A 25240-nucleotide genomic window follows, 5' to 3' on the forward strand; every position below is an offset into this window, starting at 1 on the left:
TTTTGCATTGTAACCTCAGCAGATTCAGACACTGCATATTCACTGGGATGCCTGGGCCGCTCTGGGTGCATCTGCAGCGTGTGATGGCTGCTTCGCAGATCTGCTGTTGTTCACACCAGGAGCGAGTCTGCTGTGTACCGGCTGCGGAGCTGCTACACCCACCCCACGTTTTACATGGCCATAAATTAAATATTTTTTTAAATGATGCCATTATATATCTACAATACATATATCTGTCTTCACTTTTCAGGTTTCAGCAAATTTTCTAATTTATATTAGGAGCAAGACGTTAATCAACATACATGCCAAGAGAACTATATTTAGATGTGTCTGGGTTTAGTATCTGCTTAATGCTGTGTGTTCGTTTTCCACTGTGTGTTGCTTTGGGATTGTTTTCCACTTTCCAATGGCTTTTTACTTTAAAAAGGGTACAGGAAGTGTTGCAGATATTTATGTTTGAGACATATTTGATGGATGATTTGATGATTGAAACGTTAGAAGAGCAGCGTCAAACGCAGGCAGTGTGGCTGCTCTAGCATGATAATGGACGTAATGAGAAGCCAGAAGTTTTGCTCACGCATCCAGTGAGGCCCAGGCATAAGGCAGCACTGCCTAGTTCAGGAGAAAAGATTAGTGGTTTTCAAGGAGAATAGAGGATAATGTGATGGTGGTGTGAATTAGTGCAGTCAGAAAGAGGGAGATCAGATTCAGTTATGCATAGATTGTAGAAGAATTAAAAATCTGGAGAAAGACAGTATTGATGAACTGGTTCAGATGTTTAGCAGTGACTCTAGCCCCATGTTAAAATACTGTGGGGTAAAACTACCTGACCTCTCTCCGTCCACTGCAGTTATGATGAAGGAAAGTAAGTATGGCTATTTTTCTACTGAGTGCTGGGGGACTCTCCACTATGGGTTAGATCCACACAGCTACAGGGGGAGAGGAGAGGGCTGGGACAACACACCCATTGTGGCTGGCCTGCAGTGACATTGACAGGTGGATCAGTCTTCAGCTCACGGCTGAGAGGAGGCCTGCCGTGCTCCGCCTGAGCCCCTTCCACCCACCACTCGGAGCTCATCTGCTCCATCACCACCTCCCCAGGGCCGTACTTCGCGGGCTCCTCACTATCATCTGTGCCGTACTCCAAGTCAATCTCCACCGGACGACCAACAGTTGACTTAACAGACCGTACTGTTTTGCTGACTGGGTAGGGTCTTTGCGGGGGAGGGCCATGGCTGAGGTTGCCTGCTGCAGTACCAGTCCTCTGACTCCTCAACAAGGCCTCCCTCCTAAGGCGGTCCCCTAGCCCTTTTAGTAGCGATTTCTCTCTGCTGACCCGCCTGCTGGTCGGACCCTCGTATAAGCTCTCTTCTTCTTCAGAATAACTGATGGTGTCCACTGTGTCTGCGTAGCGCACCCTGTGCTGCATCTTAGGCTTCACCTGCGAGGGTCCATGTCTGAGTAAAGGCTCTTTGGTTAGGGATCTTGGATCCCTGTTGAAGTGGTGATGGTTAGGGGGAACATTCTGGTGGGGGTTGGGTTGATGCTGGTGATGCTGTGGGGCATGACGGAGGCGCTCTGAGTCTCTCTGGTGAACGTGGCTGGGCCTGGGCCGAGGTTGCCTGCGGCGGGTTAAAGGATCCTCTTGACTACTGTCTTCTTCCTCTGTCATCTCAGGAATGCTGAACAGCTGCTTGCTGGGGTAGACCTGTGGGGGCAACTTCAGGATCCTCTCAAGAACATCCTCATCACTGTCTGAAGGCTCCCAATTGCAAGACTGCAAGGGCCACAGGTCAAAGCAAGCAAGAGTGGGTTGGTGAAGGTAATAATCAATATCATATTGTTCAGTGGAAATAACGGTGGAGATAAAACAGATGACAACCCGGCCATGCAAATGAAAGAGAAAAGAAAGAAGAAAAAAATCAAACACATGAGGAATACGACAACAGAAGACAAGGCCACATGGCATGGCAAAGTGAAGAAGCAGAATTTATTAAAAAAGCAGAACACAGGTTGCACTCATTCCTTTACCCTGTTAGCGCGAAGTGTATGTCCCCGTGCCTGTGATTCTCCAAGGTGGTCAGAATAGAAATCCTCCTCCTCCTCCTCCAGGATGTCGGACAGGTCTGAGCGGCTGTTGTCTGCATTGTAGTCACTGGGAGGTTCCACAAGCCCTCTGCCATAACTCTGTAAATACGATATGTGAACACCATCCAGTGAGAATTTATTTAGTGAATTTATCTTCAGTTTTAAATTATTTCTTGATCACTTTCAATTCTTATAGTAGTGTTTCATTAAATTAAGAAACTGTTGCTTTTTGCTCTTGAATCGTCTGCTCTCAGATTTCTCCTCTGCTCTTGGATTTTTTTGTACAACAAACCTGTTGAAGTTCCCCAACCAATAACATGACAGGTGTAGTGTTGACCACAGGTCAACCAATGAAATGTATGCAATGATCCCTGCCTCGTTGCAGGCGCGTTTGCTTTACTTCAGAGTGTCCTATGCGGGCGGTAACTCTTTAACCGGGTTCATCCATAGTGGATGAACTATGGGATGAACCCGGTTTTGCATTATGTATTGTCTCCATGAAACTAATGTGACAGGCTGCATTACAAGCACCAAATACTTGTCAATTAAAAGAGTATCATTTAAAAGGGAAATGATTTTCTTAAGCTGAATCAGGCTTTAAGACTGGTGCTAATCTTTATCATATTGCTTCAATGAATGTGACTTCTGAAATCAACGGATTCCTGCTGTACTACACTCTTCCTTCAAATCTGAAAGCTTAGATTCACTCATGACCACTACTGGACATTATGACATTTCCTTAGGTTAGCAGCTGCTCAAATGACTGAACATAATCAAGACGGATAAAGGAAAAACTGTTCGAGGCTCTAGAAGAAATCATCAACTTTTTTTGTGGATTATTTGATGTACTTTAGATTCTACACCTTTTGCAGTATAGAACTACTAGTGCGGGTGAATTCGACAACATCTCGACCAAATCATCTTCCTACTTTCAGACAAGCTCTCAGTTGTGATCCAACTCAAACTGTAACTACAGCATATACTACATTTATCTTTCTAGGGATGAGTCAACTATTTTGAAGTAATAGATGATTGTCAGGACTGACCTGCTGCCTCCCGCTGTACATCGGCTCCTGGTCCTGTCTCAGGAACTCTTCGATAGACACCAGGCGGGTATTCTCCGGCTCCCACTCTACCTCTGACTCCAGTGGGGAAGTGCTGAGCGGCCGGAGGACGTTTGTGTCCTGAGGGTTAAGGAGGTCTGTGATCGGGGCTTTGGGTGGGGTAGGGGTGCGCTCAGGGATGCCGAGCTTGGCACTGGGGTCCTCGATGAAGTCTGTGATGGATGGGAAAGGACGTATCGTTCCAGGGCTGTTAGTGTCTCTGCGCTGCTCCAACATTGCTGCTGCTGCTGCCATTGGTGCTTCTGCAAGTGCTGGTACTGCTACTGGAGAAAGTTGAGGTGCTGAGGTTGTGGGGGAGGTCACATTAACCTGGAAAGGAGAAAGAGTCTGTGCAGCATGAAACAATTTACTTAATTATTGTAGAAAATAAAACATTTGCATTCTCTTCTAGACAATAGAGTGAGGATTACCACTGGAGTGATGGAGGGGACGACTGGTGATGTGGTCTCAGACACGGCTAAGGCAGCAGCAGATGAGGGGTTGGCCCAGGCCTTCACATATGAGGCAGATAAGAGAAGGTCTTCTGAGTGGAGGGCAGTAGGAAAGTTGGCAGCAGCCTCCATTGTGAGGCCAGTGAAGTGTGTGTCTGATGGCAAGGTGCTGGGCAGCACTGAGACTTTGGCAGCAGAGTTCATGTAGGACTGCGGTGAGGGCAGGTTACTGGGACCTACAGGGGCACAGGGCAGATGGGGTGGCACAGCTCGGGCGGTGATAGCTGGGCCCGCCATGATGGCAACCAGCTTGGAGGGCACATTGACTGGCAAAGAGTCACAGGACTCGCCATGGGCAGACATTGTGCGGACAGTGAGCTCCTGTGCTGCCTGCAGGGACTGGATCTGAGAGGGCCCCAGCAGGGCACTGCCTGCTGTTGGGGAAGACACCTCCAGCACCTTTGGATAAGAGAACGACAGGTACTCAGGTCAAATTTTCCATGTGAAGTTGAAATGATCAAACTCTGCTTCATCTAATAAAAATCTCAAGACGGATAAAAACCCTTCTTACCTTTTTCTTATCAGCATATATGGTGTATCCAGTGACACGGACTCCGTTGGAGGTCCCGGTAGCATCTATAGTGACTGGCAGCCAGTTGATGAGGGCGATCCCAGGAGAGGGGCCGTGCTCCAGCTGGACGTCCAGAGGAGCATCAGGTGGACCTGCAGGGGTGGAAGGCATCACACAAGGGAAAGCAGAAGATAAAAATGCATGATTTCATATTAATATATGATGATGGAATTGCTCATACTGAAAATACAAAGTTTGGGATTAGAACTAATTATCACAAAGAGCAAATTGGAGACTGCTGTCTAACACGCTACAGGGACACTAGGAAATTCAGAAACCATATACCTGAGTTCTCAGTGTGTGGGCATGGAACTTAAGCAAATTTGAATGAATGTTTAGAGAAATTCAATTTACATCTCATAAATATACATATTAAAGGCCTAAGGTGCCTCAAACAGACAACAACATTTAAATTACTTCAACAGTCTTCAGCAAAATACCACAACCTCAAACAGAGCAGATCTTTGTTTCTTCTTTCTGCAGAAGCTTAGGTCAATGCTATTTAAGAATGGTGGAAAAATATCAATCAAATGGAAAAGATGCACAGAAAATAACCAGTAGTTACGATAATACAAGCCAGTTGGTGCAGTGGAAAAATGAACTCTGACGTGACCAATCAAATCGGATATTTCACTTTCGTTTTCAAGCAATGCATTCTGTGCCAAGGTGCCCTTGTTGTAATATAAAGGCAATGTGCGTCAGAGCAGCTAATAAAAGCAGATCTCCTGAATTAATTGATGACCTTGTGTTGGGAGAAAGAGAATCAACACGACTTAAGATGAAACATATTCATTTGCATAAAGAGATACAAGCACTGTAGCTCTGAGAAGAAACTGTGCTGCTTTATTTCAACAACTGCAATTCAAAGGTTCAGTGAGATTATGTGAAGAGCTGGACTCTAGGAACTGTGTAGCTATGAGAGGAGTTAGCACACTGGTCCCTGACATTAATTGTGATTGAGTTATTAATACAACATACACACTGGAGTGTTTGCGAATTAAATCCTAACAAAAAATTGGATTATACACATTTTAGATTTTTGCAGTACTGAGCTCATACGCATGTACCCAATCCATATATTCTTTTTGATCCAGCCATTTTATTGTTCTTCTTTGTAGTAGATATATGTGATTTACACATCCTTTTACATTAGTGCCCTTTTAGAATACAACAATGATGCACTATGTGGGTAATATGTGTGTATCTGAATGACCTGATGGAATAAGCCATTTTCATTACTTTTATCCAATTAAAATGTTTGATTTAATTTTTAGTTGACAAAAATAGCAACAAAAATAAATACATATCACTTCTTCTCCAGAGAGCCTTCGAAAATATAGAAAATACTTAATCCTGACCTGCCATCAGTGTGCTGAAGGTGATTGTAGTGCTTTTGTGTTCACGTCGCTCCACAGGTAACTCCCAAGGTGTGCGGTGCGGCCGCGCCTCCACTTTGACGTAGTACTGCAGGCTGGGCAAGAGATTATTGAGGCACAGTGAGTGGCAGCCAGCCTTCACCAGCTCACACTCCTCCTCATTCAAGGACACAATGTGCACATAGTTACTGTTGCTGGGCAGCCAGGTCAGGTTGGCAGAGGTGGCAGTGATCCTCTCCATACGCAGCTGTGTGGGCGCCACACAAACGTCCCGACCGACCAGCAAGCTGCAGCGCAGCTGGTCTGACGGCCCCTTCTCTGTCAGGCTCTGCACTGACACACGGTAGGCCTTGAGGTTTATGTCCAGCCGCTCCAGCACTGCTTTGGTCTGGGAACCGAAGGGCACATTGATCCGCAGCTCCTGGTCCACATACACGTTATAGCTCCACACATTGCCCCACCCAGCCGGCACCAGCGGGGGGTCCCAGCCAATGATGATGCTCTTGGCGAGCTGCTTGATGAGGGTAAGCTTACGTGGGTAAGGCACAATGTCCACTCCCACCTCCTCCAAATCCAAGTCCAGGCCGTTGGTGAGGGGGGCTGGGACAGCCAAGGCTGATGCTGAGTCTGTGGGGGCTGAGGCAGGGCCAGAGGGAGCAGGTACCTCTGTCCTTTCTGAGGTGCTGGCGCCGAGGTGGAGGTGATGCTGGTGGCTGGCACTGTGCAGGCTGTTGTCTAACAGGGAGTTATGGGTCACCTCCCCTGTCTCTTGATGGTGACTGCTCATGACGTCGTCGTCCGATACACGCTCCACAAAGTTAGAGGGGACCAGCCCTCTCCGTCCATCCATCAGCTCGCCTGATAGGGACCAAAGTAAACAAGTGAATCCCACAAACAGACAGGAACATGAAAACAAATTAGACTGTGGATTTACCTTCATAGAAGCCATCGTCATCCATGTCTCCATACACATAGATGTACTCTCCAGCAGTAAGTGGTAGCTCCACTTCAGGGTTGTCGTTGGGGCCATCATAAGGATTATAACTGTTTAAAAGTAAAATGTTTAATTAAATTATTTTCTTCACACATCAGCAAACTGTGGATGTAGTGACTTGACCTCCTCAGTATAAAGCTCACCTATATCTTCCAATGAAAACCTGAAGTTTTGCTGCTCCTCTGCTGGCTGTGTAAGGTGCTGGGGCCACGTCAATGTCTAACTCCTCTACTTCACTGGCTGTGTCCACCTGAGAACAACATGTACAGACCAATGAATCAATGATAAACTTGATACATTTTATTTCAGTGAAAAGTAAAAGCATATAAATGGTTGTGAAATGGCCCGAATAAACAAGCATCTGACAAACAAGCCTCCGACATCAGTTTCCAGTTTATTAGGTACACCTTGCGAAAACAAATGAAGTCTAATACCACCGTCCTTGGTTATAATGTTCTTATATGTTGTATCATAATGTTATCACCTCAGCCCAGGAGGTTATGTTTTCATTTCAGTGTCTTTGTCTGATAGCAAGATTATCAAAAACAACTGAAAAATTGTTCTAGAAAGTTGTCGGATGAGAAAGGCATCTGTCAAGGATGAACCCAAAACATTTTGGAGTGGATCCTATTAAGGGGGCAGATCCAGGAAATGTCTACCCTTCATTTAACGTTGTAAGATTTTCATATGTTTTTGTGAATTTCTCAAGAAATAATACAGACATTTTTAGACATATATAGACATTTTAGAGGATTAACATTAATGAACGGGTAAAATTTGGTGCATATTCAGATAATCATCTGGATCGTGTGAATAGAAACAAGTATTTTCAGTTTGCAGAAAATAACATGCCTCTTATGTCAATGCATACATATGCAATAAGGTTATAATGTGGCCAATTACCCTAGGAGTGGCTGTCTAGTTAAAGGTGCTTTAGAGTTGTTGACTCCGCTGTATGATGATTTTAAAGGCTTGTATTACATCAGACAGAGCTTTGTCTTCTTCATTGATATAGAGGGATTATCCAAAAATAACAAAAAACCTGGTAATTATAGTGGGCAATAACAGACTTCATGTAGTTGTAGTTTAATGTAGATATATGTGTTGCTCTAAATTTGAACACCAGAATTTTTACAACAAATAAAATATTGGTTCTTAATACCATAAACAAAATTCAGAGGATACATGGGGAAAGGCCAACATGCTGGCTACCTTTGTTACACGTTTCTCGGCAATGTCAGTAAATTTGGTATTGGATGAGTTTGGATTTGACACATATAAACTTCAAAGGCCACGAGGTGCAGTCTTTTTTGGGGGGACGTTAAATCTGGCTTAAGAACACAACAAAATATATTGAATGCAAATACAAGACTAGCTGTAGGTGACAATAAATTACTGCTTGTTTAAAAAATATAATATTTGTATTATATAATGAATAATATGAATAAGTCACTGTTGCTGGAAAAATCATAATCACACCTGATGCGGAGTAAGAATTCCATTCATACCCACGAGACATAATACAATAGGAGAGCCTGTTTATTTATAGCTCCCTGGGAAAACCTTTTTAAGGATAATCACTTACAACTACTACTGTATAACCTTTATAATCCACGGTGGCCAGAGGATTATTTCACTAAAAATGAGCTTTGCAGAGCGGTGTGCAGACGAGTGACGAGATGAAAAGATCACCAACCTGTCTGCTATGCAAGACCAGAGACTGACTCTTTGGAGACATGACCCAATTAAAAGACTAAATCCTGGCAGCAGATCCAAATTATTTCTCCTATATATATATATAAGCAAAAGGGGCTCTAGTGTATTCAGCTGTAGTCTGTGAGACTACTCGCGTGAGATGACAGAGAGGGTTAAGGAGGGCTTTTTAATCCATTAAATCCAAACAATCAATGTGCTCGTGCATAGCTGTCTTGGTAATCTTGATGAGTGATCTGCCTGTCTATGCTCGCCCAAAGAAAGCAGACATGTTTGCGAGTAGGAGTCCTACACAAAGGATACATTTTCACAAACCTACAACCAGGGATCTAACACTAACCAACAAATCAAACGTTTGACAAAAGCAAACCATTCTGGACAACAGTTATCCAGAGGTCTCAAATGTCAAAGCAATATTAGTTTCAGTTTGAAAATGGTCAGTTCAGGCCATGATAACAAACATTGTTGATCCATTGTAATTAAGTATAATACAATAAATAATACGATAATTTTTCCAGCAGCAAATAAACATTTAATTTATAGTTTGAGAAATACTTCTGTAACAGTGACTATGTTGACATGGACACCAATATTCTGACCATTGACCTTATTCAGTATAAGACATGACTTCCATTATGGTGCATACATGAGTTGCTCATAAACATTCTGTTAATATGTTACAGAGACTCATTCCAGCATAATTTGATGGTTCCTTATTGGATACGACCTTATTTGGGTTGAGGTTATCAGAAAATGCTATTTAAATCGCATAATCAGCTCAATATTGGAATATTGTTGACCATGTAAATTTAGCAATTTTTCACAATTTTAGGTAAAACTAAAACAGTTATATGTGCTTTAAAGTGTTTTTTTTAGTTCTTAGTATGTCTGCTTATCTTCTTTTTAAATGTACGACACCAACCTGTGATTAAAAAAAGCCTATATTCAACAAAAAAATCTAATCCAAGTGTAGAAAGAAATAACAAGAACAAAGAAAGAAATACAAATTCTACGGGTTGTACCTCATGTGTTGGGCTTGATTTGTGCGGACTGAGGTGGGAATCAGACTTGGGGGAGAGGTGTGTGGTCTCTGACTTGCTGTGGGAAGAGCCTGACTTGCTGACACTGATGGTGGGCAGCTCTCGATGCTTGGTGACGGGCGAGCGCTCCACCCTGGACAGCCCTGCGGCGTGAGGGGTGGCCCCCATCCGCAGTGCAGCCGCCACATCTAGCAGGAGACAGGGGGGAAGAGGATAATACATAATCCATGACTTTAGCAAACACCTCCTCCAGCCCTCTCACTGGTTAACCTGCTTGAATCCGTGAGCAGCTAGGTGGGTGAGGTCACTGGTTGACATGCAGGAGGCTCAAGGTTGAACCTGGCTGATTAAACAGTGGAGGGTAAAATCCTGCCTCCATCTGTCTGCGGTCAGAGGTCATGCTAAGTTGTGGCAACGTGTGTCACACCAGCACTGTTAAGGTGCTTAACTGGTTCCGCAGTCCACAGACATTTCCCCGACCCTCATGTGATGGCGAGGAATAAACACAAGCTCTGTTACAGTGTTGGACGGTGTAGGTGGGATGACGGGTTCGGTCATGCCGTGCCCAACACATATTATGGGTAACAGAGACAGAGAGCATACCGAGCGGATCATTACCCTCGGGGCAGGAGAGAGTGTCACCTCCCTCGAGACTCCAGAAGGCTATTTCACCCAGAGACACCATATCCCATGAGCCATCAGTGCAGTCTAAAACACATGAACAGTGTAGGAAAAAGAGGTTGGATACACAGAGTAGGAAAGATTTGGACTACTGTAGATTTGCACTGCTGTTAAGCTGAGCTTTGGATGGTATTGTGTTATAATGGATATTTATAAAACCTTTCTTACTTTGTGCATGAAAGTCAAAGCATGCACACACACGCACACACATACACGTGAAATGAAACGAAAGCAATTGTGCTTAATATATTTTACTGATACAAAATTAAAATACACTAACACCATGATAATTTTTGGAATAATTTTTTATGTGCCCTTAGTGTTTAGAAGGAAACTATGAAGTCAATAATAAAATATCCCTGTAAATAACACAAAAACACTTGCTGTCCATGCTGTTGGACTGTGTCTGATTCTAAAGCTATGCTATTTAGCCAGGACTCTGTAAGTCACATAATTATCTTTGGAAATGAAACAATCCAATTATTAAACACTATGGAGGTTAAATCAAACTTAGCCAATGATTTAGGTTGTTTCCTTTTCACCTAGTTGTCGCAACAGTACATATCCGTGGTGTCATGGCTCACCTCGCTCAGTCGTCAGGCCCAGCCCGTTGGTCAGAAGAGAGAGGTTTGCTGGGTTGTGGAGGAGGGGAGAGCCGGCCAGATCCACCTTCGACGCCTGCAGTCGAAACTTCTCCAGCTCCTGGGACAGCAGGCCGAACTGTTCGCTCTGGCTGCGACATTTATCCTCCAGGTCTCGTACCTTTGACTACACATGAGGCGTAACAAACACACGGTGAACAGATACAGACAAAGTAAAAACAGCCATCTTTCCACACTATTACATAGGATATAATCAATATGTGATCATTAATATATTTAAGTGGTAACTGTATGATAAAGTGCTATAATTAAAATGTCTTCTGTGCCTGTGTTTAAAGTGAATTTATCCTTATTATACAATCACAAATAGTACTGCATGACATGTGGAGGGATCTGACCAAATTAATTAATCTTGTTTATAAATTGTTAAATGTCATGAAGAAACATTTTGTTGCCATTTACTTGTTCGATTCTAACTAGGAAAACTTTATATAATCATTCATATACATGTCAACTTCCATATCTGATTTTACACATTTATGGTTATTTTTATAATACAAAGACACGGTTTATAATATTAAACTATTACATTCAGAGGTTAGGGTTCTGCATGACAAACAGCTGCTACTAAAACACATTTTAAAGCTGCAAACACAACTGGAAAGCAGAACTCAGACTCAAAGGGAAGAAGATGGGAGGGAAACAGAGGCAGGTAGTTTTCTGCTAAGACGTGAAACAGCAGTAAAAAGAGCTGGAGAGTAACATAGGTTGGGAGAAGTTGCACATTGTGCTTCTACTTTACGTGGCAATCACTTTAACAAAGTGACAGCAGACAGCAGTGTTATTTGCCAGAACACTACAGAGGTTGGCCTTAGCTTCACTGAATGTCTCTATGCGGCGGATTTCACTTCCGGTTGTGGTGGGAGTTTCCTGGCAGCCTGATCTGACAAAGGCCTCTGCACGAAACTGTCTAAGCAACATTTCCTGTTAGCTCTCACCTACGCAAACCAGAGCCTGCAGTCAACTGTATTCTGGCGTCGCTGGGTTGAAGTGATGATGAGAACTAAAAGACTGAGAAATCGCCTACAGACCTCAAAATTAATACTTGGCTATGTGACGGATTTATGGAAAGGTCAATTCTACTTTACTGAAAGAAGAGTAAAAAAACAATCCAGCATGACGACCATGGTGAAAGTGCTCAGTGCAGCTGGAAGCGATAACTGTGCCGTAGCTGTAACACTGTTATCTGGACCTCTGTTAATGACCCAATTTACTCTACATTAAACCTAAAAAACTGCCTTATATTGGCTTCAATGGCCACATGGCACATTTATGAAAGACTGCCGGTAAAGCGATCCAATATAAGTTTATTTACATATCACAAATGTTGTAAAAACCTGGTTAAGATCTATAAACGTTTTGTATTCGAATAAAAGGAGGAGGGATTTTCTGGTTCTATCTACAGGGGCAAGGGAAGGCTTTGTGGCACATACATCATTTGTTAGAGGAGGTCAAGCAGGCTAAAGGTTAACAGTACCTGCATGCAGTCCAGTGTACTCTGGTTAGCAAAGAGATAACACAAAGCGCAAAGGTAAACACATGCTTGAATCAGGGACAGAAAACAATAAATATTAATAAAGTAGAAACACAGCAGTCTGAGTCCAGGACGATGAGAAAACCCCTGTCAGGAGCCCATGTCACCAGAATGTCTCTTGGTCTTCAGTAGCCAACCCCTGCCTTCTTCATGAACACACATATTCCTTATAATCTTCAAAGAAATGGTTTAAACAGACTGAGAGAGGTTGTGTGTCGACCTAGTGACAAAGCTCAGACTGTTGGAGGCAAAGAGACTTTCTCCTGTGACGCTCTGGGGTTAAACTGAGAGAAGGAAAGTGAGTGAAACAAAGCAAGTGGAAGGAAACAAGCACTTCCAAGGAGCAGCTATACTCTACCAGCTCCCTCCGCAACACAAGCTGAGTCAAATCCTAAAATGAAATACACACTTCTTTTAGGAACAAGTAGGGTAATGTTGAGCACAAACCGCAGATATATTCAGTCATCAACACAGCCATCAACTGTGGATGATGACAAGTTATGAAATGAGTTCTTGCTGTTGGCTCTTTAGTCTTTTACATTTTTTTCAGTTGTAAATTAAATCAGAATGAGACCGACTGTCTGCACTCATTTTAAATACATGATGTGTTACACTTACACTGAGGCCAAACACAAAAGTCCCACAATAGCAGAGCAGCCATCTGTTCAAACGGTTTTCCAGGCCCTTCAGCGCTACAAAAATACATATACGTCGTTTCTGCCACAGCTTCTCCTCCAGGTGTTTAGATAAGCAGAAACAGCTCATTGTATGTCCACAATGTAATGTATTTTGTGCACTTTAATTGTCAACTTTTACTTATAATCATACTCTTTTGGTTTGGTGTAAAGAAGATAAGAAATATCTTTAATGATTAGTTATAAGTTTCACTCTTTTGTGTGACTTTACAAAAACTCTGGAAGCTTTGATTTTTATTTTGGCAACTCATTCTAAAGTGCTGGAAGCCTCTCAAGCTTCAATGCATCGTGATAGAAGCACTGCATGGTATAAAACAACATGTATTTGCTTTTCTCCTTTGAGGAGCAGTCACAATGGTGTAATATAAACTTACCTCCAGCATCTGAACCACTCCCTCATGCTCCCTCTTGGCAAATAACTGAGCCTGATGATCAAAAAGATATTAAAGTCAGTGTAATGTTGGTTATTTGCTCATAAAAGCCAAGTTCAGAGCACAGCGAGAATAGTCAGAGCTTTATAGGTGCCCAGAGGTTGCCTCCTGCTGGACAAGACCCCCATTTCTCAAAATATGGTTGAAATTAACCAAAGGGTCATGATGGCTTTACTTGAGCAAGAAAAATATGTCTGTTAAAGATGGAGAAAGGTTCTTACCCGCTGTAACCGTTTGATTTCATCCTGTTTGAACTTAAGGATAGCGAGTGCCTGCTCATGTTCCAATTCCAGCTGCTGCCTTCGCTCGGCGACCTCTCGCATATGCTATTCAGGGAAAACAAATATGATCAGAAGACAGTTTTTACAGGTAGCATGGTGAGGATCTGACCTGCTCTTTACCTGAAGGACCTGCTCTAGGTTCTCCAGTTTGGCACGGAGTTTCTGGTTCTCCTCGAGAACTGAATTGTGTTGAGCAGTCACTTCAGAGAGATCTTCCCTCAGCTCCTCATTCTCAGCCCGAGTCTTGAGAAACAACATTGGGTTAGATGACCGGATTACTTTAAGGGAAATTTGTCTCTTTATAACATCAGTCAGTTTACACTAAAACTAAATTACGCTGAAAGTTGTTCACATTCTCTTAAATTATATCATTACAATATATCATCACTGCATCCCCAAATTTCAGCTTTGTTGGAGGGTAAAATATCATTGTAGGAAAAACAAAGCATAGGATGGAGTTTGGCAGGGAGGGGAGACACTGACCTGGTCGAGCAGCTGTGCCTTCCTCCTGAGGAGATCTGACTCCTCCTTTAGCTGCTCATTTTCACCTCGCTCATCCTCAAGCTGGCTCTCCTATGAAGAAAGCACAAGTTCAGAAAAAAACTCTCAAACTCTCAGATCTTCACTACGTCCAATATAATAACCAGCCACACAGCACATGAGAGGGAAATACCATAGGAAGAAGGTTTCTTACCAAATCCAGACATCTCTTCTGTCGCTTCTTTACTTCATGCTCGAGGTTTTCACATTCTTTTCTCTTCTTGCTCAGCTCACTTTCCTGAACCAACAATGATAACAGTCAGTTACACTAAATTCTTGTTTTAAAATCTGACCCTGGGCTCTGAAACAACATGTAGTTCTTTACACGGTTTTAAAAAGAGCTATCTCTCAATTGAGCAGGACACATACTGTATAAAGGCATAATCAGGATGAACAATATATAATATAATGGCACATGATCTGCATTTACATTCAGCAATGCTTAATACATTGGCTTTAGTTTCCATATTGACCTCTGACACACATCAATGAGGTATTACAAAGCTTAGCATCCTTTAATTATTCTAAATGCAGCTTACATGCAGGACCAGCATATTAGAAATCTGCTTATTTCAGCATAGCCACAGGACCTTAATCAAGTATTACCACTGGGACTGTACGGGGGGGAGCAACAGAACACACAGGCTAATTGCAAACCACTTGCAGGAGAGACATTTTACTCTCACCACTGATGACACATTAAGACAATAACGATAATTAAACTGCAATCTGTGTTCTTATTTGTTTGCCTGTGAATCTGTCACAGCTTTAAATACCTGAATAATGTGAATCAAGTAAAGATGTTCTGTAGTATCATGCAACTAAGACTGTGAAAGTAAACTGGAGTTTACCATTTCACACAGACACTCACTTAACTGTTCACTTGTGACTACAACTTATTATTATTTTTTACTGATATTGATTGTCAAGTTCACCAAACCGACATATAGGATGTTGATCTGATAAACATTGTTCCCAAACAATGTTCTTGATTGCAAATGAAAGACAATGAATATTTAAAACATGGAGACACATGGGGTCGTGTTTTAAGGTCAAACAGCATGTTTGATAAGTCTTTAGCTACCATTAGATAATTGCTATGTTGGCGTATGTGCTTCCCACCCTGGTATCAAGAGAGTATTTGTCTTTTATGGGTCTTTCAAAAATCAACAAGGTTGAAACAAGGTTGAAACATTATCACTGAAGTCTGGTGTGTAAACTGGATTAAGAGTCTAACAGCCATGCTACTAAATGCTGCACTTCTAGTGGGCACTGTGACTAACATGCTGATGTTCAGCATAAATTAACAATAAACACATAGTCATTGGTGACAAATATGCATCCACTTGGCACCATGAATGTTTTTAATTGTATGGAAATCTGTTTAAACATTGTTGAGGTATTTCATATTTCATGGACCAAACCAATCAACCCTAGCAGCTAAAAATATTACTTGGATGCTTTTGGGCTAATTTCAGCTCAGTGTTTCCTCAGCTGAAGGGCTTTGTTCTATGTTGTATCTCATTAAACTCATCTAAGAAATCCCATTGTCTGAGATCCCAGTTTTCTCCGTGACTCAGTCATGCTCTAAGTTTGAGATCCTATTAACAAACCAAAGATTTTTAGCCATCAGAAACCATAGAAACCATCAAGCACCAAAGCCATCAGAAATTAAAAGCAGAACATTACTGCCTGAAGAAATATACAGCGTATATATATGAGTGGTGACTTTTTCCACACTGTTGGAAAAATCTGCAACCAGCTTTTAGTAGGAGAACAGTGAGTCATCCTCAAATGATGGCGAATTAAGCTTTCCGTGTTCTTGTGAATTACAAACACACAAAAATTATGATGACACACATCCTGTTAATTACACCATTGCTACTTTATAGTCAATTCTGCTTGTACTGTAAGTTTTTTACAGCTGATGTCCATTATTGATGCTCAAACAATAAACAAAACAACATCTATTTATGTCTGTAATCTCCATTTTGCATAGCTCAGAGAGACTGTGGTCTATTTAAGCCATGAGACCCACTTGTGGAGTCAGTTAGGCCAATGTGCTATTCTTCTGTTTCCAAGGGACAAGATCAAAATAATCCCTGCATTACACAACAAATCTGACCCTGGTTTTTCCTTAAGTGGCAGTCAGTTCAGCCACAACACAGAAATCAGGCTGCAATTTCACATGAAAATGCGCAGTGGAGAGCAAAGTCCTGTCCCTGCAGTTAGGCATAATATGCCTTTAGTGCGGCTTGGAGACGTCTACGACTCTCATGAATGACTGTTGGGAGTAAAGCTCCAGTTTGAAAATGCCAGAACAATAAAAAATAGCATTTTAGCAGTGGAGAACCACGGCATGATTGTACTCTAAATGTTCCTCTAAATTTCTGGTATATTTTGAAGCATCAGCTCAGCACAGTGCTCTCACCAGAAACTGTAGGCGCTGCTCCTCTGTGGGATCCTCCTGACCAGAGGGGTTCGGGCAGAGGCCCGGTGTGGGCGTCACTCGCAGCCCCAACTCCTCCTCCTCTCCGGGAGTCTTCTCACACCTGGATGGAGCTTCATCTAATGCCACACACGGGGTCTCTCCTCCAACCTGACAGGGAAAGGAAGAACTTTTCATTCAGTCACTTTACATTTACAGACATTATTTAAAAAAAGTCAAGTTTCAAGGTAGTCTAAATAAAAAGCCTCTGCTCTGATCGTAAAGCAGGGAGCAAGTGTGTGATGTAATACTGTTTAGACACTAAACATAACCCACTGCTGCGGGTGAGGGATTAGCGGCAAGCCCCCTTCCCAGGGGTCCAACTACAATCAATGAATAATCCAGGGGAAATCCCTGTATCCTGCAACATGACTGGAACTCATTAGCAGGAACTTGTCCTTGCTAATTAGGTTGAGTGTTAATGACTCAAATGTTTCAGAGTATGTTTTTTTCAATCAATTACAGCTACACATTCATCTTCACAACTTGTATCACTGGTCGAACTGGGATGCAGGTGGGGGACAGGTTGACATTGGTGGGGGGTTAAGAGTCGGGAATCAGCATCTAATTTTAGAGCAAACCTACTTATGCTCGGAGTAGAACTGTGCTAGTGCAGCCAAGGCCATGACCCAATAACAGGATCAAAAGCACTGTGCCACGTGCTGCAGAGGGGATCTCAACTTAACACTCTACTTTCCTTTACATTTTTAATCACTACAAGGCACATTACTGTACACCTAACAGTTAGGTATAGTCACAACAATGAACAGAGAAGATTTTTTATCTGCAATGACAAAGGGATACCGCAAAGCAGCCATATACCACCAAAGATCCATTTAAACGTGTATGTGATCTGGTAGCATTACCTGCAAAGATTAAATAAATTCTGTTGAAAGTAGCTATTGTTAACTCACCTGATTTTACTGGTGATGTAAAAAAGTCACGAAAGAGAAAGTACATAATCCAACCTAGGAGCACTGGCTTCTCTTATTTAAGTGTTTTACATTTGTCTAGTCATATAGACAGGGTTTATTGTTATTTTTACCTAACAACTTATTTCTCACTTCCAGCAACCTGTCAATAACAAGACAGAATTCCCTGTATGGAAGACAACACGTAATTTCTTAAAACATAGGCATTTTTCTGGTATTATTTAATACTATTTTTAAAAAGATTTTAAATTTAAGAGCATAGAAAAAAACCTGTCAACGTTTTCCTGCATCACAGTAAAAGCCTGCTAAGTGCCTTTGTGTTGAATGTGCAGGTGATTAATGTAAGTTCTTCTTCCTTACACACGCGTCCCAGTTCACATCAAGGACAGGTTTAAGGTTGTTCTTAAGTAGTATGTTCACAGTAGATGACAGACATCCTCAACATAGTTTGATAACTCATTTTGACTGTTCAGCACAGATTCTGTGGCACGCCTGTGAAGTTAAGAGAGGCCATCCCTGGTTTATCTTTTGGATAGGGGACCAGATGGTGTGAGTAGTGGTGACGAAAGGCCAGCAGGAGGCACTAATTCCATTGGCCCCTTTACAGAAACAGCACACAGGAATGAGTGCCTTAAACAAGTGCTTTGCTGTTTTGTCTTCCTGTTCCTGATTCCTTTTTGCGGCCAAACATAAAGAATGGGATCATCCCATTTCGTGATCCGAGCATCTTTGCAAAGTGTCTTTGGTTAGTTGTTAAAACAGTCGCCCTTCTTGAGATTCTTAATTAGCTTGCAGCTCTTCATACCAATCCACTGGGCTGGCTTAAGCGTGTGGAGTTAGTTGCTACAATCTGGCAGCCATGCCACGAGGTGGGAGTGACCCATTAGTCAGGTAAGATCCCATAAGTAATTTTTAACAAACCCCATCCTTTTAATGAATACTTCACTACTTTGCTTTACTCCTTCTTTGGAGTTCAGAGCCAACTTTCACCATGAATCGAATAAAATTAAACACATCAACGTAGTAATACAATCGTTGTTTTTATGTTTGAGATAGTTTAGTGGGACTAACTACCCAATGGTAATATTTTAAAATCAGTATGTCATACATCAGCCTGCAGGTCAAATCCCTTAAAAAAGAGCAATCCTTTTTGTAAAGGGAGCTCACAATGATGAGCAGATATAATCAGGGTTAAGGCAACGTGTGATATAATTCTAACATGGTTTTGACGAATAAGCACGAGGGGGAAGATTACATAATGCTTCATTTATATGATGCTATGAGGACTAAAGGGACTGTCATAGAGAGAATTAGACCAGGGCTTACAGCTATTAAGAATCATTTGCCGTCAATGTTTGAGATTCTATTCTGATGTGTAGCTCAACTGAATAATGATGCTCCAAAACATTCAAACAACATATCTTATTTTTTTTTAGCAAAGTAGTCATGTATTTTAATGGTTATATGCCTCATATACAGGAGCAAATTATTATATATTTGAAAAACTAAATCAAGACATGGAAGCACTTTATGTAATTGCAACTAAATATTTTTAAAATACCTCAAACCCATGTGGCATTGCTGTACCTGCTAAATATTGCCAAAATTCAACTTGTGTCTAAGAAGCAATATAGAATCTTTTCACTGATGATTGGCGTAGTACAAACACAGATGTGCATATGGCTTGCAGATAATTTGGGTTGAATTATACTCAACAAATGTTTAACTTATACTTTTCTCTGTTGTCAGATTTGAGCAGTGATTCTTCTTTAAAACTATATAAATCAAAATGTATCCTGCAAACAGAAGAATCTTTCAGAGGATCACATGAACCTTGACCAAAGAAGGAAGAATTTAAGAATGTAACATGTTATAATGAAGGTGAAAGGGTGAATCATGTCATAGCATTACTACAATATAACATGTAAATAGATTAAGTACTCAAAGCTTCACTCATACTCAGGAGGAAACTATTGACCATTGTATTTTTATATGAAGTATATTTAAAATAGACCATGAATTGATTTAATGAGAATGTTGTACTTGTATTGGCCTAAACTCGTCACAAACAGTCAAAAGATGAAAATTACCAATTTATAAGCAATAAGTGCATCAAGATAAAGCCTCATTTTAAGATATATGGGAGTGAGTATAAAGCTGCTTGGCACATGTATAGATTTATTGTGTCCATATTGGTCTTTCAATAAAAAATAATTATAACCAGCAAGTCAACATTGTTTTGGAATTTCTGAGCAGGTAAATGTTTATATTCAGGGATGCTACACTTAGCATTACCTTCAATTATAATATGTTGGTACTAGCTTTGATAAGGTAATAATGACACAGAGATGAACACAACATACTGACATGCATTTGTTTTTGTTTTCTGCATTAATTAAAAAACAGCAATCTATCATCTTTTACCTTAAGTTGACCTTAAACTTGAACATGGAATTCATAGAGTACATATGAGCGTTCTCCCTGTTTAGTATGCAATCATGCACTGAGTTCAAAGTCAGACAGTATAAATGTAGTTACTTATAAGCTATTTATAGTTACTTAAGAACAGTCCCAGCATTAAATAATATTTTTGATTCGTACCCACATCCCCTTGCATTTTTCTTTCACTTTGCAGCTTCTCAGTAGCATTTTATAGACTCTGCCTGGTGGAAGTATATTACTTTATGTCCTATGGCTTGACTGTGTTATGACAGATAGGACAAAAAGTCATAATGTGAAAACTGAAAACAGCAGCACTTGTTTAACCTCTGAAAACACAGAAACAATAATTATATATATTTATATATTATACTATTATATATAATTTATATATATCATTGTGGTCTTTGAGAATGGAAAGTCATTTAAAATAAATGCATCATTATAAATAAATGACCCGATAAAGAATGCAGCCATGTCTTTAGGTTATCCTACTGCTGAGGTCATGACGTGTGGTTTTGTCGGATGAGGTCCATGTTTAGAGGCTCACCTCTACTCGGACACTACTTCACACAGTTAGGTGCAATTGTGGACACTTCACACTGACGTGGTCCATATATACTAAAGGATCAAGTACTCCCTGGGCCCATGCATACTAAAGCAGGGTCAGATCCCATGCAGCAGGCCCTGAACGCCATAAGCACATTGGTATAATCCCTGCAGACTACTGAAACGGGTAACTGGATCACTTCTTTTAAAAGCACCTTAATGGATTGGCCTGGCCGTTGATTTTCTTTTTAATACGAAGCATATCAATGTCCGCCAATCAAACGCTCTACCACCCTGTCTGTCGCTAAGTCGGTTTGTCCAAATTCTACATCTGGAGTTCCAAAATATGACTGAGGATAGAAAACTGACTGGCTGTCCTTGACCAGGCCTCATGTGTGTGCCATCTCTCTAAAGTGTAAGAAAGTGGCCGTGTCATCACACACAAGCTTAGATTTACTTTAACTGAATTTAATTTAAAAACAGCAGCCATAAGACCCTTGATGAAAAATCTCCTTCGCTGCACAGAAGTGCTGCATGTAAAATACTGATAATCTTTCAGAACGAGCTGCCGGTTCAATCATATAACACAAATACAGCTCCCATAGTTTGTTGCAAATTCCCTCACACCCCAGATTCGTCATGACACTGATTTGTTGTCAGTGCCAAGTCACAAGTTTGAGTCGTGCACAGCTTTATTCTCACATCCAAGCAGACGCTTATGAAGTAAGCCAAGGAGAACTGCACAGGACCAGAGATACGTAGACACAGTGATAATGAAACCATAAAGGACGACCTACCCCTTTCGTGTGATCTGTGGCAACGTCAAGGCTTCCCTTGGCCTGCTAGTTATCCAGAGCAGGGCGAGATAGAAAAGTCTTTAGTGCGGCTGGAGTCTTACCTACCACCCAAAACCCTCTCACCGCTGCCACAGCAACAGAGAGCGGATTACTGGACTGTACCATTCTGTTGTTGGAGGGGATTAGAGTTCACACAACATGGCCCCTTTCTGGGTGTGCGCGTGCCACTGGCAGTGCGTGTGTTCGTCCCACAAACGAGAGATTACCACAATCGGCGTTCCCATTTGAGCTCAGCAGGCATATAATTTTACTCCATTCGCAGGCAGAGGAGAATTTTACAAAAATATAATGGACGTTTGCCTTTATAGTGATATAAACTGATAATAATTCAAAAAATTATTTTTTTTAAATCAGAGGACACCAGTAAAATGATATTTGTCCATATTTCTCCATTATAAAAATATGAGCCAAACTAAATTATTATTAATTATTAATTTACACATATCATGTATATGTGACACTGTATCCAGTATGTGCACATTACATTTTTTGCCAGTGACGTACATCTCTGAGCATCACTTCAGCTGTGAAGAACTGCTTCTAAGAACTGAATACCGAGCAGATCAGTATTACATGCAGAGAGGATCAGAGTGTGTGACTTTGGTATCTTTGATCAGGCCCAAGTTCAAGACAGGGAATCATCTCATTATTGCTTGTGGCAGATTAGTATCAGGTCCAAGGACAAGCCATTATATAACACTGTAAAACACCAATCATGCCAACATAAACATACACAAGGTTTCAGAATTTTTTTTTAGATTACCAACAAAAAGTATAAACCCAATTTAACAGTAGTAACACCACCATCAATGCTCCTTGGTGTAAATACATGATCTCCTTATCCGTGCATGTTTGTAATCACACAGAAGTATCAGCCCACCAGCTTTTCAGAAACGCCTTTAAGAGCCTTACACTGACTTAGGTAAAAATGTCTGGATCATTTTGAGCTTTTTATCTTTTTAAACAATCTTCACTACAGAGCAACTATGATTAAGTTTTACTCTTTGGATGTCAGGTTTTAAATTAGAGTTAAACTGAAGTTTAAGTGTGCTTGGACAACGTTTCGAGTCCAACAGAGGTCAGTGTAGAGTTGAGCTGTGCTTTGATATAAGGGTGGGGGGGTGACTTTACCTTCTCCTCCACTTCCTCCTCCTCCTCTGTTTCTTCACACTTCTCCAGACCGCTGGGGTCGGGACTGTGGTTGTGTTGCTGTGTGGACGATGTGACGGACAATTGCCTCTGGAGCCGCAGCACCTCCCTCTGAGACTCTCTAAGAAGCCTCTCAAATTCCACTCTGCCAGATGGAACAGGGGAGTCCTGCAAAGACATTTAGACATGCATTAGAGACTGTCTTACATGTTATTTGAATTTTTGTTATAACACTGTCTGTATCTCAAACTACTAAACTGATTCAAAGACAGTTAATCTCAATTAAAGATATCTAATTGTATTTTTTTGTTTAATTTTCTAATCTTCTCAATTGTAAATCAATCTTGCGTGCTTTACCCTTCTTTGCTGTCACCCTTGTGACATAATGAATGAAATGTGTTGTGGTTGCCTTAGAGATTTAGCACAGTCATTCTAATCAAATCAATGCTCAGCTCATACAGTAAGACTTTTCACTGTTTAACACAGCACATGTTCACAGTATGAGCTGTTAAGTCACTGTACCAGTAATTAAAAGCAGGCACTTAGAAAGGCAGCCTATTCCTGCACTGTCATCGAGACATCAGCAGTGACGCAGCCTTTGTAATACGGGCTTAAGAGGGAGTAAGGATGAGCAGTGCCCATGTTGTCCAGCAGAGGGCGAGCTTGTGGCATACTGAGCCTGGTCAATAGTGGAATAGGTAAATGTGGCACAGCAGACCAAAAACTCTAAAAATCAGTGATGGTCAGATATGTTACGAGGCACTGCGATCTTAACTTGATCCGTCTTTTAGTCCAGACTGAGCTTAGGTTCTAATTCATAACCATGGTTCAATGTTGCTGAGTAAGTAGTTAATGGGGAAGTGTTGGAATACCTTGGTGTTGCCCAGTCGTGCCTCCAGCTCTCTGCACTCCTGCTGCAGGGCAGCAATCTCTTTGTCCTTCGACAGTAGTGCATCAGCGTGCTGGGCGAGGTCACGAGCTCGCTGACGGGCAAACGCCCTCTTGTACTGCTCCACTGACCCGGGTCTCATCAGTGACGGGGAGTTCACCTGTACAAGTGAAAGAAGGAAACATACTGAATGTACATCAGCAGAGAGGACACTAGAGGTGAAATTTCATTGAGGCTTCAAACAATAACTGGAGCAAACTAACTCAGTTTCTAAAAAATCTGTATACATCAGCCTGTGACCTAAGCAGTCAGGACAGAGACAGATGGAGCTTGAGAAGACTGCTGTACTGTAGCTATACATATAACATACTACAATATATATAAATCTAAAAAGTGTGCATCACACAGCTATTCATTAGAACAGTTACAATACATTTGTATTGGATTAGATCTGATCACAGTGATGATGTTATTTTTAAGAGAAAGACACTTTTTATGTTGTGTTTTCATCGCACATGGACCTCCTGGGAAAAATGTGTTTGTTTACGTCCACTAATACTGCATAACCATTTCAACACAGTAGGGATTAAAGACACAAACTTAGCTGAGGCTATTTTAGATTGAAATATTTTACACTCTCAGTTCAGAAAGTAGCACACTGCATATAACATGTTGTCTTCTCAGCCACCCTCAATTGCTGTTGCACACATGGAGAGAGAATATACCAGAATATAACTTCTAAATATCCTTTCAGTTGACTACTTCTAAACAATTCTTCCTCCACAAGAGGCAATTCACTCAGACACTGTATGGTTATTTCCTCAGAATAGAGTCTGATCAGGAGATTATGTGGTGCTGATGTACTTGAGTACTTAAGATAACTATACTTACATAACTAAACAAGATGCTCCACATTCCTTATTTCAACACAGGCAACAAGGTGATCAACTGATATTCCCCTCTAACACAACATGTCAATTGATGACCTAATTCTCCTGAAATTCTGCCTTTATTCTTAAAAGAAAACACAACTATATTCCAATAAAACTATAACTATATTCTCGAAATCCCAGAGTTTTATTTCCGTGTGAGTGGCCCTCATACTATGTCGTAAGATGATACCTAACTAGAGATCAATACTGCAGAACAAGTCAACCCAATTTGAAATACATGTCCACATGGTTTTAAAATACTTAGTTCAAGAAGTGCTACACGAAGAATGTAAATGTTTTAAACTGCTAATAATAGTGTTTGTTTTTTGTTCTGCTTTATATAATCTTTTTTGTCTTTGCTGCATCTCTTTTGTTAGATATTTTTTAACTTCCTATTGAGTTCTTGTGACTATTCTAGTGATGCATTCAATTATTCAGAAGGGTTCTGGTATTTTTCAACAAGGCTCCCATTCATCACATGCACAACTATTCCATTCAACTCATTACCGGACATTATGATGATGTGGTGATTTTGCTGGTGGTGCTTGATAATGATCACTCCCAGCATTTGGGTCAGAGTGCAGACGAATAGGCCTGGCAGTTCAGTGGGAAATTGTTTGAGGCCTTTTTTTGTTAATTTGTGTGTTATACCACTTTGAGGTTTGCCTCCTGCAGTTTCCGAGCTCTTTCTTCCAGCCTCTTAGCGAGAACAGCGAGCTCTGTGTTCTTTCTCCTCAGCCGCCTGACCTTCTCCTGGGTCTCTGGGGCGCTGCTCTTTCGCTAA

General features: G+C 41.3%; 1 protein-coding gene across 1 annotated transcript in view; it reads right to left on the reverse strand.

Annotated features, from left to right (window-relative positions):
- LOC133019504 (RIMS-binding protein 2-like) overlaps positions 1 to 25240 on the reverse strand; it is a 62763-nt gene that overhangs the window by 11193 nt on the left and 26330 nt on the right. Inside the window, exons 4-22 of the mRNA XM_061086013.1 lie at positions 25108 to 25236; positions 23508 to 23684; positions 22618 to 22803; positions 16653 to 16820; positions 14376 to 14459; positions 14165 to 14254; positions 13802 to 13924; positions 13622 to 13726; positions 13344 to 13394; positions 12633 to 12665; positions 10663 to 10846; positions 9380 to 9585; positions 6788 to 6894; positions 6585 to 6694; positions 5633 to 6508; positions 4215 to 4366; positions 3623 to 4102; positions 3135 to 3521; positions 2032 to 2187 (exon numbers count right to left, since the gene is read on the reverse strand). Coding sequence (XP_060941996.1) covers positions 2032 to 2187; positions 3135 to 3521; positions 3623 to 4102; positions 4215 to 4366; positions 5633 to 6508; positions 6585 to 6694; positions 6788 to 6894; positions 9380 to 9585; positions 10663 to 10846; positions 12633 to 12665; positions 13344 to 13394; positions 13622 to 13726; positions 13802 to 13924; positions 14165 to 14254; positions 14376 to 14459; positions 16653 to 16820; positions 22618 to 22803; positions 23508 to 23684; positions 25108 to 25236 — 3804 coding nt within the window. The remainder of the gene's footprint in view (positions 1 to 2031; positions 2188 to 3134; positions 3522 to 3622; positions 4103 to 4214; positions 4367 to 5632; positions 6509 to 6584; positions 6695 to 6787; positions 6895 to 9379; positions 9586 to 10662; positions 10847 to 12632; positions 12666 to 13343; positions 13395 to 13621; positions 13727 to 13801; positions 13925 to 14164; positions 14255 to 14375; positions 14460 to 16652; positions 16821 to 22617; positions 22804 to 23507; positions 23685 to 25107; positions 25237 to 25240) is intronic.

This window comes from Limanda limanda, chromosome 14 (assembly GCF_963576545.1).
Source record: "Limanda limanda chromosome 14, fLimLim1.1, whole genome shotgun sequence".
Lineage (NCBI taxonomy): Eukaryota > Metazoa > Chordata > Actinopteri > Pleuronectiformes > Pleuronectidae > Limanda > Limanda limanda.